Source organism: Neolamprologus multifasciatus, chromosome 6 (assembly GCF_963576455.1).
Source record: "Neolamprologus multifasciatus chromosome 6, fNeoMul1.2, whole genome shotgun sequence".
NCBI classification, from domain to species: Eukaryota; Metazoa; Chordata; class Actinopteri; order Cichliformes; family Cichlidae; genus Neolamprologus; species Neolamprologus multifasciatus.
The window spans coordinates 22,730,386-22,747,094 of NC_140444.1; the positions used below are offsets into that span (position 1 = coordinate 22,730,386).

Sequence of the window (16,709 nt, forward strand, 5' to 3'; positions counted from 1 at the left end):
TACAACAATTCTGCAAACAAGAGTGGGCCAAAATTCCTCCACAGCCGTGTGAAAGACTCATTGGCAGTTATCACAAACCCTTGATTGTAGTTCTTGCTGCCAAAGATGGCACAGCCAGTTATTAGGTTTAGAAAGCAATGACTTTTTCAGACAGGTAGGCTTGGATAACATTTATTTCCCTAAATAAATGAAATGACAATCTAAAAACTGGATTTTGCATTCATTCAGGTTATCTTTGTATAATATTAAACTTTGCATGTAAGTGTAACAAATTTGCAAAACAACTAAGATACCATGACAGCATAAATAGTAAATAGCAGTTGACACTGCGACCCCATTCAGGCCTTTCCCGTGCGGATGCTGGATTTAAGTCGACCAATTTAATGGCACATTCAAACATACAATTACTACACACAAAAGTCTCAAATACACAAAAGACAAAAGAATACACTGTTGTAGCTACTTTAAATTCATTAGCTACATGTTCATGTTCTTCTGATCAGTAAAAGGCCTCAGGGCATTGCTAACAAAGACTAATATCCTCAGAGGTCCATTGAAGACAACATGAGTGCTGCTATAGAGTACGACAGAACACGTAAGCTAGTGTCACCAACGAGGAAGAGCCGCACTTCAGGTTACTTATTGTCAAATCAGGGTGACTTTTGTGAATACAAGCTAATACAGTCCTTAAAATAACCTCCCAGCTACCTCAAGCAATAAGCAGTTACAGTTATCAGCCTTTCAAAAGTAGGACATTTTTCTTTTTCTCTCTTTCTTCCATCTCAGTGCTTCTTTTTCTCAGCATAACAAGGAGAGCAAAAACGTCTCCATGCATCATTTTAGGAATAAAAGTGTAAGAGAATCACAGGTAATACAGCAGATGGCACTAACCAGAAATTCCAAGTCAGGATGCGCCAAAGTAGAAATCCATAAAATGCCACAAACATCAATTTATATTCTCTAAAATTAAAATGATGATCTCACTTTATTGTTTAAACAACAAAACTGGGACAAACCTGGACTAAACTGCAGTCTAACAAGCTGTTTGTAAAGCTGCAACATCATCAACATGACAGACGGCAGTCATGTTTTGCCAATATTAAAATCAATAAATACCTATAATGTGAAATGAATATATATATAAAATAAGAGACTATGAGTAAGAATTGGTAATTTCAGAGTCCACATAGCATCAAACAGTAAATAATAAACAGCTCAACAAGCAGCTCTCTTCTGTCTCATCTTACAAAAATAACTAACAAGTAAATCAATATGAGAAGACTTGCACCAAGAACGTGACACCGTTACATCTGTACAGTGTACAGTTATAACAGGTTTTCTTGGATGACACTACATACAAAAAACAGCAGTAATAATAGATAAATAACAGAGTGGGAACTCTGCATACATGGTGGTAAAGAGCTACATAATACTGCACCAGCAGTCGTGACAGCTGCATCCACCGAACTGAGGATGAAAACTGCAGCAAGTCTAAACACAGTCAACCTCTTAGCTGCAACCCCTCCAGCTCACTGACAGACAGTGGTCCCACTGGTAGAGATACTGGTACATGGTAACACAGTTAACACTATGAATGCTACCAGTAGCATCACAGACTCCAATGAGCCCTTTAATGCCACTGCAAAGAGAAGGAACTATCCAGACTAAAGTCTCTCAAGAAAACCCAGAGAGACTTTAGTTGCTAACAGAAGTTGATAGAGAAGTGCAAGAAGATATCTATCAGTCAGTCCCAGAGAGACAGAAGCCAAGAGTATGAATACTGTATCCTTCTCCAAATCGAGACAACAGGACACATGAATGAGTCAGCCAGAGCTGAGACTGAGCAAAAGTGAAAAGACATAACACAACATCAATGCTAAGAGTTTGGTGGGCCTTGAAGTAGATGTCAGAAACATAGAGACAGACATTCGGCAGACTGACTGGTTAACACAGGGCAAAACACTCCTGATGGTCAAGGATTCGTACAAGGGTAAAACACTAGTGAATTTCTAGCTTCTGAGCAGAGTAGACAAATAAGCAAAGCTCATAAGAATGCTAAGAAGAGAATACGGTGAAAGTGTTACTAATTGGTTGACTGTTAAATACAAGTAAGCTTAAAACTCAGTGCCCAAAGCACAGAGCTTGACACTAGATCTGGCTAACTGGTCACTGATAACCTTCCTCACCAAGTGACCTGGACAGTGCAGAGAAAGCTCTGTGACAAATACAGGTGTTAGACAAGTTTACTTCAAAACTGACCCATAATCTCCCAAAAGCAGCACCATTTATGGTTGCAAACAAGCAAACCTGATGGGGTGGGGGTGACCTTTACTAATAACACAGGCACTGTTTCTTACTTCTAAGCTGACGAAGAGTGTAAGCATGTTTTTGTTTTTATGCATCCTCAAGAAACCCAAAGTGCGCCAAGAAAATATCCTGCACACTATCACAAAATCAGCTGCCTGAAAAACTGATGCAAGTAAGGATGAATCCATGCTTTAAATGTTTGTACTACATTCAGACCCTACCATCCAAATAACACTCATCAGGCCAACCAACATCTTTCCGATCTTCATGCTTCATCCTGTAACTTCATCTTCATCACAATACATCAGGGTTTGAAGTGTTGTGTATTCAGAGATGCACCTAAAAGTAGATGGGTTGTAGCAAAGCAGTCTGGCCATTCTCCTCTAACCTCTTAACCTCATTAACTGAACTGAAGTGGCAAGAACTGATACTTACTGGATATTTTCTCTCAAACCATTAGCTGCAATCCCAAGAGATAGCTGTGTGGGAAAAACACGGCAGATCAGCAGTTTCTGAAATACTCAGACTAGCCCTCACACGGTGTTAAAACGATGTCATGCCCAAAGCCACTTAATTCACCTTTTTTCTGGTTAGTTTGAACTTCAGGAGACTGTCTTCACCATATCTACATGCCTAATGCACTGAGTTGCTTCTGTATGATCGGTTGATTAGGTGTGTGTCATGGCTGCCGTTTTCAGGTAACTTCCCATGTTTGAGTCCTGCGTTTGGGTCCTACATCCTGCCACACAGCCGAACTTTGACAGCATGTGATAATGTGTGGTTAAACAATGTACCTAATAAAGTGACCACTGTTTCTGTAATATTTCTGTTGAAACACAGACAGCTGTGATCAAGAACGAGCACATCAGCAGGTCCATTAGTCATTTCCCAAAATCCAGAATAATATTCAGCGACATCCTAAAGGCATTTCAGTGAAATTCATGTACCCGTGTCACATCGATGGGTGTTATTTTTTACAAAATTTCAAGGTTATTCTTGATGTTATGCAATAGGAAGCAAAATACATGAAAGTTCATTCATGAGGTTTCACAATGTTTTGTGTAAACTTTTGCAAACTGACAATTGCTGTCCTTTTCTTTTTCACTCTGGATTGATGTTTGTGCAGCAATGTCTATTTAAACAGTCTTAAAGGAAAACAGTGACCAGTGACTTTGGATTGCCAACTTTTTATTGCGTGTCTTTAGTAAATCTTGATTATAAGTTTTAATGGGAGTTTGAAGTTGTGCAAATTGAGTAACTTTGCCTGTAAAATGGCATCTGAATACAACCTTTATCCTTAAACAGCTATTAATAACCGAAGGCAGAAGGTTCACACAGTTGTTCTCGGGCATTTGTGCGTGCGTCGTGCCATCACTTATTTAATGGGGAAGGCCTGACAGGCTCTGTGTGACGTCAGAGAAGGGAACACATTCGCGCACCAACTGGGGATGACAGTTGGGTCGGTACATGATGGCACACCATGTGTTTGAAATCTCCAGTGGAGACCCAGAAATACTTCAGCCACACCTCGTGTAGTGAGGCGTCTGACCTGCGTCTCAGCGCTGCCACTGACTGAGAGCATCTGTGATATGTGGTTTGGATAGATTCAATTTTAAGTCAGTTTTCAACACTATAGATTTGATGTTCTCATTAGTAGTTGGCGACTACTGTGCTCACAAATTTTCACATTAGGACTCTGGATTAAACAGTCTACTCTCAATAATAAAAAAAATAAATTCACATTCGCTCAGTTGAGGCTTTGCAAACACATGATCACTGACCACATGACATTAACTTTTCGGCCATTCTGAACATATGACTGTCGTGGTGACAATGCAGGATCCAGTGAATAAGGCCCCAGTCATACAAGCCTACAGACTGCACCGCCACCATCTGGTAAATAGTAGTCATCACGGAAAAATGAATATTTCCCAACCTGTTATGTGTCATTGCTGGAGGTTGGTGGCAGTGACTGGGAACATGATCGCTAAAGTGCTAGTCACAGAGGCCTACAGTCAGTGACCCCATGGCAACCAGCAGGTAAAAACACATATTCAACCAAAACCTGATTGCTTCAGTTGCTAGCACATTGCTGCAGTCTCGTTTGAACGGATGTGTCGGCTTTTTCTACAAACACCAGTCGGCTCCTCTCTGCACCATTTGAAACCTCTGAGACACAACCTTTACTTTGAGGCCAAACCTTCTACATGTCCAGCTTGCGTTGCACTTTCTCAAACTGGACTGATGCTTGGCTAATGTGAAAAAGTACAGGTTTATATTGGAATAAGCTAGCAAGGTTTGGGATTTAGCACTTTCTTTGCAAACAATTTCCCCAACCAGTTTCCATAACAACCAGTGGTTGTATAACGTCCAATGTGGCAGACACAAAGAAGCAATGTGAGTCCTGAAAAATCAGCTCTTTAGTTTAAAAACAACAATATCATGGAATACTGAAAAATGAATTGCCATGAAATCTGTTACAGATTGTTTGCTCTGGTTAGAAGGAAAAAAATATATAAAGTTGATGACCTATATAATAATTTCCTGCTTTACTTTGAAATCTCTGAGCTGGTAACTAGTTCCTCTCTTTTTTTCTATTTTCCCGCCAATTAGTCACCCAGTATTTATAGAGCTGGTCCGTCCTCTGCCAAACTCTCAGCATTTTGTAGAGCTGTCCAGTATTTTCTGTGACTTTGTGATTCTCTTGTGTATGATATCCTGCTAGTTTTTCGACCACAGTTTCTCTGTCTCTTGCCTGCCCCTCCTGTCAAATGTTAGCTTCTTGAACTTGTGTATGACCCAAGTTTTGAACACTGAAATGAGTTACAGTCTTTAGCTTGCCTCGGAGGCTAGATAAGGTAACAAATACTAACTTTTGAAAAAGTGTACCAAACAGATGTTTAGAAATCTTGCTTAATTTTTTTAAATTTAATTTTTGAATTTTAAGAAGATAATTGTTGTTTTAAAAGAAAGCTTTGTACCATTTTAGGAGTTACTATGTGGACCTTGCTTTAAAGTAGACTCCGTCATGTCTTCATGTCATGTATCATGTGAATATGTGAATATATGTATGTATGTATTAGGGGTGCAACGATACTCGTATCGATATCGAACCGTTCGATACAGTGCTTTCGGTTCGGTACGCATATGTATCGAACGATACAACATTTTTAATTTATTTTATCAACTTTCCTTCTGATGATGCTGTCTGTGTTGAGCGCTCAGTGGATCTGCGCTCGACAGTGCAGCCTAGGCGGAGTAGTCGAACACAGATTCACTGAGCGCAGGGCAAGCTAGCGAGACAGAAGCTAGGCTAGTTGCAACATGGCAAATTGAACCTCCCCCACCCTCATTCAGATCTGGCGTTTGGAACTATTTTGGTTTTCATGTGATGTATGACCCTGAAGGTAAGCCTGTCATGGACAAAAGTAAAACAGTATGTTGGATGTGCCAGCAATGCTCAATTGGTGGGAACTAGTGTGTTAGCGCAGTTAGCTCGTTAATGTGTTGACGTCTTCCAGCCCCACTCATGAGGTGATCCGCGGTAGCTCGTTAACGGAGATTTGCCGTGTTGTGACGTTAATGTCATTTCAGATTTACGCTGACAGCACTAGTGGGAACACAACCAATATGACTGCACATTTACTCCGACATCATCCTAGTGCAAAGACAAGTGGAAGCAGAGAAAAACAACAAGCAGCATGCTACAAACTTTACCCGAGTCATTTAGACAGCCGTTAGCACACGATTCTCCTTATGGGGACCTGATATGTTTAATATGCTGCTGAGAATATAGCCCAGAAGAAGCGTATAGTATAGCTTTTATTTTGGAAAGAGACATTTCTCCATAATAAACTCTCTTTTCCAAAGATGAGTGATTCCTCAATCAGATACAGGGCTCGCAAAATCGCTAGCCCGACGGGGCTTTTTTCCAGTCGGGCTACCAAAATCTATCTCTGCCCTGCCCGTCGGCCTATCCTAGGAAGGAAAAATATATGTCAATGCTTTTGCATTCTTTTGGAAATGTAGCTGGGTAATTATGTCATTGGCATCGGCCACTGTCAATATGTGACATACTGAAATCGCGTTTGAATTTGCGCTTGTTTTTTGCTTTCACTTTGCAATCGCGTGAACTGTGTATAGAGAGCGACAGTACTGATTGGTGAGTGATGATAATTTGCGCACCAATTCCTCTGACATCGTCTTATCAATCGTTAGCTTACTATGCAAACATGACAAGTGAAATCTCCCGCAGCTTAAACATGTGAGAGGTTGATCGCGCAGAGAATCGCTGAGCGTTATGTTAGTGCGTGTGTAAAAGCAGCAGGATATATATTTTAGTTCTGCTGAGCCAAATAAGACAGGTCAGCGTGAAGAAGTGACAGCCAAAGAAAAGCTTACCACAAAACGGAAAGGTTATGACAAATCAGACTATAAGGAAAAAAGAAAGTGCAGCTTTATGGTTTCATGGACAAAAGAATTTCTGTGGCTGCAATATGACGAGCTAAATAACCAGGGCTGCACATAAGTGGTCCGCAGGTGCGCATTCGCTGTCAAAATAAAAACCCGCACAAGATAAGAAGTTGCAACGCGTGTTTGCGTACATAAGATTTTCAGGAGGACAGACATTTGTTTAGAACTCTTAAAGATGTCGAAGAAGCTCCTTTAAGCAGTTACTGTGATGTTCCTCCACCTCCAAAGAAATGTCAGAAGGAGTCCGAACCACAAAAGAAGCGCGTATTCTCTGAAAAGTGGTTGCAGGAGGTGAGCTGGCTTCAAACAAATGATGAACGCACAGAGATGTGGTGCAGAATGTGCCGTGAAAATTTAATAAATGACAAATTAATAAAAAGGCATGAACATTTTTTTTGTATCGAAAAAATATCGAACCGTGACACCAAAGTATCGAACCGAACCGAACCGTGAATTTTGTGTATCGTTGCACCCCTAGTATGTATGTATGTGTATATATATGTATATATTAGGGGTGCAACGATACTCGTATCGATATCGAACCGTTCGATACAGTGCTTTCGGTTCGGTACGCATATGTATCGAACGATACAACATTTTTAATTTATTTTATCAACTTTCCTTCTGATGATGCTGTCTGTGTTGAGCGCTCAGTGGATCTGCGCTCGACAGTGCAGCCTAGGCGGAGTAGTCGAACACAGATTCACTGAGCGCAGGGCAAGCTAGCGAGACAGAAGCTAGGCTAGTTGCAACATGGCAAATTGAACCTCCCCCACCCTCATTCAGATCTGGCGTTTGGAACTATTTTGGTTTTCATGTGATGTATGACCCTGAAGGTAAGCCTGTCATGGACAAAAGTAAAACAGTATGTTGGATGTGCCAGCAATGCTCAATTGGTGGGAACTAGTGTGTTAGCGCAGTTAGCTCGTTAATGTGTTGACGTCTTCCAGCCCCACTCATGAGGTGATCCGCGGTAGCTCGTTAACGGAGATTTGCCGTGTTGTGACGTTAATGTCATTTCAGATTTACGCTGACAGCACTAGTGGGAACACAACCAATATGACTGCACATTTACTCCGACATCATCCTAGTGCAAAGACAAGTGGAAGCAGAGAAAAACAACAAGCAGCATGCTACAAACTTTACCCGAGTCATTTAGACAGCCGTTAGCACACGATTCTCCTTATGGGGACCTGATATGTTTAATATGCTGCTGAGAATATAGCCCAGAAGAAGCGTATAGTATAGCTTTTATTTTGGAAAGAGACATTTCTCCATAATAAACTCTCTTTTCCAAAGATGAGTGATTCCTCAATCAGATACAGGGCTCGCAAAATCGCTAGCCCGACGGGGCTTTTTTCCAGTCGGGCTACCAAAATCTATCTCTGCCCTGCCCGTCGGCCTATCCTAGGAAGGAAAAATATATGTCAATGCTTTTGCATTCTTTTGGAAATGTAGCTGGGTAATTATGTCATTGGCATCGGCCACTGTCAATATGTGACATACTGAAATCGCGTTTGAATTTGCGCTTGTTTTTTGCTTTCACTTTGCAATCGCGTGAACTGTGTATAGAGAGCGACAGTACTGATTGGTGAGTGATGATAATTTGCGCACCAATTCCTCTGACATCGTCTTATCAATCGTTAGCTTACTATGCAAACATGACAAGTGAAATCTCCCGCAGCTTAAACATGTGAGAGGTTGATCGCGCAGAGAATCGCTGAGCGTTATGTTAGTGCGTGTGTAAAAGCAGCAGGATATATATTTTAGTTCTGCTGAGCCAAATAAGACAGGTCAGCGTGAAGAAGTGACAGCCAAAGAAAAGCTTACCACAAAACGGAAAGGTTATGACAAATCAGACTATAAGGAAAAAAGAAAGTGCAGCTTTATGGTTTCATGGACAAAAGAATTTCTGTGGCTGCAATATGACGAGCTAAATAACCAGGGCTGCACATAAGTGGTCCGCAGGTGCGCATTCGCTGTCAAAATAAAAACCCGCACAAGATAAGAAGTTGCAACGCGTGTTTGCGTACATAAGATTTTCAGGAGGACAGACATTTGTTTAGAACTCTTAAAGATGTCGAAGAAGCTCCTTTAAGCAGTTACTGTGATGTTCCTCCACCTCCAAAGAAATGTCAGAAGGAGTCCGAACCACAAAAGAAGCGCGTATTCTCTGAAAAGTGGTTGCAGGAGGTGAGCTGGCTTCAAACAAATGATGAACGCACAGAGATGTGGTGCAGAATGTGCCGTGAAAATTTAATAAATGACAAATTAATAAAAAGGCATGAACATTTTTTTTGTATCGAAAAAATATCGAACCGTGACACCAAAGTATCGAACCGAACCGAACCGTGAATTTTGTGTATCGTTGCACCCCTAGTATATATATATACATATATACACACATATACATACACACACACTACTGTAATCTTTTGATTTTTTATATATTAACAAAAAATTGAAAAAAAAAACAAAAGAAGTCACAAAAATATTAACATACTATTGTTTTTTCAAACAATATTATGACAATTGCTGGGCATAGAAGTATTTATACACAATACTGACAATGTTGAACCTCAAAAGGCGAGGACCAGCAAGCACAGCAGATAGCTGTTAAAAGCTCTGGGAATCCATTTCCAAGTAACTGACAGATTGTGTTTCACTACACAAGCTCTGAGCAGGTACAAACGATGAAGTGAACTAAAAGCATTTAAAAGCCAACTATAAAATCTCCACCTAGACCGAAAAAACGCTCCCAAAAACAACCGTAAAATATGCACATTTCAGAGCTGCCTAATTATCTGGTGCGAGACATATAATAGTAATTATAACAATTTAAATAAGACAATTTAAAGCATGGATCACTGCGATTGTACTCAGCTGTAAAAGTACCATTAAACGAGAGACTACATTTGCTACCATGGTTTTAGGGTCTTGTATAGTATTTGCTGAGCTGTGGTTCCTGTTGTGACGTTAATGATTTCCTTTCTTTATTCTTATAATGTTTATATTTTTCCACTATTTCCTTGTCTTTGTCTTCATCTGTTTTTGTCCACTTCCTGTTTAATTTCAGCAAATCACTTTTCCTTGCATCTATCTGGTTACCTGACTTGACTGTTTGAATTTTTATTCTTCATTTAGGAAAGTTTCTGAGTGAAGTGACCTGGAAGTGGCAGCCATTGAGATTTTCCAAACACAAAGGAAAGGAGCGCCACTGATTCCTTTATTAGCTCTTTTAGCAGAGGATGCACTGGACCAACCCTGAGAGCAGAGACGATCCTTTTAACTAATAATTCATAGTGATGCACCACCTGAGTAACGTCTATTGTTGTATTGCGAGCCTTTAGAATGATTATAAAATCATTTGTTATTTCGGGTCAGCTGTGAGTCATAAGTGATGGATGGTGGGGAATTTTACTTCAGCCATAGAAATCCTAAATAAGAGGCATCATTAATTTAAACCAAAATCATGGCATATCAGATAAATGAGAGAAAGGGGAAAAATGTGTTTTTGATAAAAGGTTAAACTCTTAAATTTGTGTGGTCCTCAGGATTAAGGTTCGGGTGGAGCGCAGGATTTATACAGAGAATAAACATCTGGACATTTGACATCTGCATGTAACACTGTGTAGAAGAACACAAGACATTATTTACCGTCAGAACCCGAGCGGTCAGTATGTTATTGAAAATGCATTTAGTCAAAGTGCACATTGCTGTTTTTTGAGGGTTTTTTCCCCCTGCAGTCACACATTGTAACATTCGGGGGGTCAAACAATGAAGGCTTGCTTTTTGGAAGTATTGCCTGCCTCAGCATCCTGGTTTGCATCTTGTTTCCAATGTACATCAACATTTGTTTCATAAAGCTCTTCGTGGTAAAATGGTACTATGAAGGGATAACTCATGTGTCGAATGTACAGCAGTGTGTTGCTGACCCACCCTGTGCTGGGAGAGGAACGTCGCTCTGACACTTGGTACATTCCCCTCGTGCTCCCAGAGATGCTCGAGTTTCTCTGGAGAGAGAGAGAGAAACACAAAGAAAACAAAGAGTCGGATCAAACGTGTTATTAATAAAATGTCCTGTTTCCCCATCATTCTCAAACATTATTTTACAGGCTGATCTTTTTTTTATGATAGAGAAATGCGAGCATACATATTTTACCAAAACACAAAGTACAACAAGACATTTAATTGAAGGACAAGAACTGTATGTATTACTGACAAACAGCTGTCACACTAAATTAGAACTGCTACAAAAATAAATCGAGTACAGAAGCCTGCTTAAAAAAAAATCCCACTGGAAGTAGAATGAAATCATAGAAAATGAAACTGCAGCCTATTTTGCAGTTATCTGGGAAAGGTTTTCTAAATGTATCTCAAACAGGCTCCGTTACTTCTCATTTTTGTCAAACAGAATACAATCATGACTATGATTACCAAAAGTGGTTTTCTGATTAAAGGTAATTGTGTGTGATTCAGTGACGTGTTTTCATCACGTGTCATTTTCTTGATTTGAGATGTTTTTGTACTGTACACACGAGCAAGGCATCTGAACAGGATCATTGTCGTGAATAGGTGTGAGTCTAACATGATCATTTGTCTGTATTAGCCACACGACAGACTGGTAACCTGTCCAGGGTGTAACCCACATTTTGCCACATGACAGCTGTCACAAACTCCTGCAGCCCTGAATTGGATAACCCAAAGAAAATGGATGGAAAGTAGTCAAAATATCTTTTTCTAGAGCAAAATGCTGGATGGACCTGACTGACTGAGCAATCAATACTTCTATCTATCCACTGTACTCACTGCAGAGAGAACCCTGCAATCTAAAATATTTGGTTGCAGCTCTGAGAGCAGGTTTTTAAAATGTATTTGCTTGTAAGTGTGCAATCTGACTCTCTGTGTTTGCCAGTGCAAAATCTTCCTTGTCGCTCTTTCACACCGTGCTCAAAGCTGCATGTGCACTGAAGTGTGCGTGTGTGAAGCCATGCCAGGTGGAACTCTGTGTACCAAACCGGCGACGTGCCACAGAGGGAAAATGTGCGCAAACACAGACAGTCTCCCTCCCTCTCTGCTCCCTCTCTTTTTCTCTGCTTCACTCACACAGCTTGTTTGTGGGCCACTGCCAGTGAAAATGGACCGTGGAGGAAACAGGCGAGCATCATCCGTGCCTTTCATTCCTGGACAGACTGCAGTGAAGGCAGAGCAGGAGCACATCTCCAAGAAACGGTTTTAATCAAATGCATTCATCGGGAGGTATAACTCAATTTGGGTGACTTAAATTCGAGCCAAACGTCAGCATTTGTCTATTTCTACCTTTTCTGCTCTCTGTTACAAACCCAAAACATAATAAAGAATCACAGTCAGATTAAAGCTGCTGTATATTCCTCTCATTCTTTGTGAAAATTATATTACAGTCAGCCTGGAAAGAACAACAGAGTGAGCAGATAAACCATCCCTTCTCTCACCACCAGTCCTAAAATACCCCTGTCACTCTAAAATCTGTCTCCTAGGAAGATGAGGGCGACCTTTCTCAGGCCATATAGAGAGGTGGAGACATCGCTGGGCTTCCCTTGACAGTATAACAAGGTGCCAACCAGTTAGTGCCTCCACACTTGTACTTGTCATGCTGATTACTCATAGTCCTACAGTGCACAAGCATGGAGACAAGAAACTGACTAAATGTAGGTAGTTTCAGGTCATTCACAGGTCATGTGGTTCTCTAATATTTCAAATCACAACAATCACCTTGAGATAATTTATATTGCAAGTTAAAGATCCTACAATAATAGAGAGAAACCCAAACTGTCAAACAACCTTTTATGAGCAACCACATGGCGAAAATGGGAATGAAAACTCCCTTTTAACAGGAAGGAAGGGACCTCTGGCATTTAACTTAGTGCAGATTTAGGGATTTCGTATTTAGTCACACTAAAGTACAAGAAGGAAGGCAACCTCCTTGCAACTAGTAAATAAAAAATAAGTATATAAATATCATATATAAAATAACCGATTGCAAGTAGTTGCAGCTACCAACTGGTCACCAAGTGTTTAAACGTGCAACAGTACCAATCAGTTTCCATCATGAGGCGACTGCACATTTCACCTGATGGGAGGCAACCTTTCTCCAAACAATCACAGTCCAACTCAGACTGACTGAACTCTCAGACAGATTGGATAACCAACTGGTTTGCAAGCAACTGCCATGTAATTTATAAACGAATTCAAACTGCCGGCACATTGCAATCAGTCTGAGTCAGTCTGAGTCAGTCTGCACTGACGAACGCAACACATCTGCAGCATGTCTCCTTGTATCAGGGGCCTACACGGTTTATATTCTGGTTATGTTCCCATGTGAAATCGAGGTTGTTTATTTCCTATTTCATTTTGCAGTTAAATCTCCATCCCGCAGTAACTATGTCACCATCTGAGCTGGAATTTCTGTGTGTATGAGGCTCTGGCTGAACTCTAAATGCGAGCAGTTAATGTGAATTTCTGTGCATCTTGCTGTCATCTGTTGCAACAGATTTACAACAGATGACAGCAGACTTGCAATTTCTACCATTTTATGACAGTTAAGCGCCCATTAACCACACAGACTCTATGCCAATGCCAACTTCACCTCAATCAATCGCAAACTGATTGCAGACTGGCTCTTGCAAAAAAAAAGTCACTTTGAAAATGGAAACTGACAGCGAGTACTGCTGTTCCCCGTCTTTAAAGGAACAAGATCGCAAGTTCGTTGCAACTATTGCAATAATTGTGATTATGGCACAGTCTCCAATCAGTGTTTTCCCTACAGTGTGACTGTAGCAGGCTTTTTGCCTGGTAAGTTGATAGTGGTTTATGGTGTTAATGTTTTTATAACCTCTTCTGAGACTGTTGTGTTCCTTAATACCTGCTGGATTTGTCAGTGTTAGAAAGGTTTGTGAGCTATGATGACTACATCAGAAGAAGTTGAAGAGAAATACTTGTTTTCTCCTGTTCTGTCAGAGTCTGCCATGAACTCAGATGAATCAAATGTGCATTAGTGCGTTCTTATTCTCATCATGCTCGTGGGTTGCATAAAATGTTACCAAGAGCCACACTTTAAAAGCCCTGACCTTAGAAAGAAGGATCACTCTGAATCAATACATTCACTCTTCTGAATCACCACCTTTGTCTACCCTGATGCCCTGAAAGGTTCACTCGATGGTTTGAGGATGAAAATGAGGTAAATCATATGCTATGGCCAGATCTCAACCCAAGTGAAGAGCTACTGGAGAATTTGGACTGATTGGTCAGATAACATCCAAAAATGGAATATCATTTGGAAAACATGTGGCCACAGTGGCCCAACTCCTTAGTAAAACACTTTATTTTGAAGATTTGTCTATAATTGGTCACCTGACTATAAAGCGATAACCCGAGGACGCCGACATCATCTGTGCACTCGGAGACGGTAATCCTAGGACATGATTCCTCTCAGGCAGCTCTGCACCACATCACATCTGATTAAAAATCATGCTGAAATCTTGAGCGAGAGCAAGAACTGTTTCCATGGCAGCATACACATTACTGCATTGTGAAACAGGTGACCCCTTTTTTTTTTTTCCATAAGTGTCGTACAGTAATTTGAATACGTGACATTAAGAACAGACTCTGTGTGCTTTTATAGCTTTTTTTAATCATTGTGTAATACGGCAAAACAAAAGGAGCAAGGAGGCATGGTTCAAGCACCGAGCCTGGAGATGAAGAGCTGCATTCCAGTTTTCTTTTTCATAGGAGCACACTTTCTGATCAGGATGTACCGAGCTGCACAGCTTCACTGTTCCAACAGCTTTGATGCTGAATGCTGTAACAACTGTAAATCTGTACCCACTGTATACCTACTGTAATAATCCCTTGATGAAGGAAGATCACACTGAATATAAAATAAAATGCTTTGTATATTATCAGTTCAATATATTCAGCTAGGCTTACCCCCATATCTTTGAAGAAAGGGATTTGTTTAATCCGTTTTATTTTAATTTAAAGCACTTTGGTTATAAATGTGCAATATTAATAAATTGCATTTGCATATATAGAGCACATGGATATTAACAAAATCTAATCAATAGAAAACATAATCTCTTGTACAATGATATAAAGACTCACTTTATATCCAAACAATATAACCTTAAATAAAAACATCTTCACATTTAAAAATACGGGGGAAAGAATATGGGGATTCTAAATATGACTAAACATCCAAATATCACGTCACGTTTGACCTCCGATCTCACTTTTAATTTTCACATCTGCCTTTCTAACAAGTTGACGGTAAAACGTGTTAGATATTTATAAGAGAGTATTGCCAAAGGAAAGAGACTGAGCTGTCTAGTTATCTAGAAATATCCCGTAGTATAATATGATATACTATGCAAAGGTTGTTCATGTCCAGTTATTTACAAATCAATACCTATTTCCATGATCTACTCCTACATAAAGTTTACAATACTATTAAAATATGATGCAGTACTATTCCCTTAAAAGTAAATACTGTCCAGAGAGTGACGTGCCGGCAGAGGTTTGTCTTGTTTTGTTTCTTATGTTTTCACAGAAGGGGTAATAACTGCTCCGAATAAGCAAACCGAATAAAAATATCAGAATTTGGTGCATCACTAATCCAGAATTATATCTTATTTAATTTCAACTGCTCATATGTGAAAAACAGGCAGCGACTACCCTTCAGTTCAGTAAAACACAGTAGACTTGCTGTCTCAGGCATCTTGAAGTCTATTACCAGTTCGAGCTGTGGTGCATTACAGAGGCATAAATCAATAAATCTATGCTTATGTACTTTCATCAGCAACAAGCTGCTCTGATAATGCCTGCCAGAATGCTGGAAGTGGAGTTTCCTGCAGTTTAAGGAGTCTTTAAGAGTCTCTGGAAGTGAAAAAAGTCACTACTAAATGTTAATGAAACATTACTTATTTATTACATTACTTACTTTTGCCAGTTAAAATAATATGCCAGTTAAAATATGCTACAAAATTACATAGAAAAAGTTCATTGGAAAATCAACCAACAACATCAGAGTGTTAAGGAGCAGTTAAATCTTTAAAAACCAATTTGTACAGCAGGTGTTGTTACGTATGGCAGAAAATATGTTATATATTATATGCATTATATATATTTTTTATTTTGACATCACACGTTTCATAGTGTGAACCTACAGCAATGTGTATTAAAAGATCCTAACCTGGCGTCCGTTGCCCTTCGAGGCCTGCAGGCTGCAGCGTCCCAGGCTGCCATTCGGCGTGGTGCCACAGCTGCTGATGATCTGCAGCTGTTTTTCGGCCCGGTCGGCTCGGTCCAGAAGCTCCTCAATGAACTGCTGCAAGCGCACCTTAGCGTTGGCTTCACGGGCCGCCGTCTCCTGAAGGAACTGGTCAATCTGGGCGACCTCCCTGTGGGCACAAGGGGAAGAGGTGTGAACCTTTCCTTCTTGCTGCAAGCTAGGATTCTTAAAATAGGATATTTGGAGGGCTGTGGGGGAAATTAGAGATCTGCTGAACCTCCTTAATTCAGAAACATTCATGTCCTGATGACATTTTTGCGTACACAAGTTTATTAATGCATGTGGGTACAGACTCTGTCTTCAAAAGCCTCTCTCACGCATCCACCAGCTGTACTGCCCTTTTCTGAAAACAGACACCGAGGGTTGATGACACAGATAAATAAACAATACAACCACAAAAGCAGAGAGAGTAGAGGGTGAGAGAGCAGCTGGATACTTGCACTGCAAACACAGCAGGGCAAATTCCTGTCATTTCAAGGGACAGCGTGTGACCCAGACAGCCTTGGTCTTAATTTCAGGGCAGTTTAATAGTCTCAGATGCATTTTGCATTCAATTATAGTTGCACTAGTTTCTGTAATAGCTTCCTCTGTTGGCACCATATGT

At 40.3% G+C, this 16,709-nt stretch overlaps 1 protein-coding gene across 5 annotated transcripts in view; it reads right to left on the reverse strand.

Moving 5' to 3' along the window:
- Window positions 1-16,709, reverse strand: part of fbxo41 (F-box protein 41) — a 71,068-nt gene that overhangs the window by 15,719 nt on the left and 38,640 nt on the right. For all 5 annotated transcript variants that reach the window (XM_085161835.1, XM_085161830.1, XM_085161834.1 and 2 more), the window contains exons 4-5: window positions 16,007-16,214; window positions 10,720-10,793 (exon numbers count right to left, since the gene is read on the reverse strand). In XM_085161835.1, coding sequence (XP_085017961.1) covers window positions 10,720-10,793; window positions 16,007-16,214 — 282 coding nt within the window. The remainder of the gene's footprint in view (window positions 1-10,719; window positions 10,794-16,006; window positions 16,215-16,709) is intronic.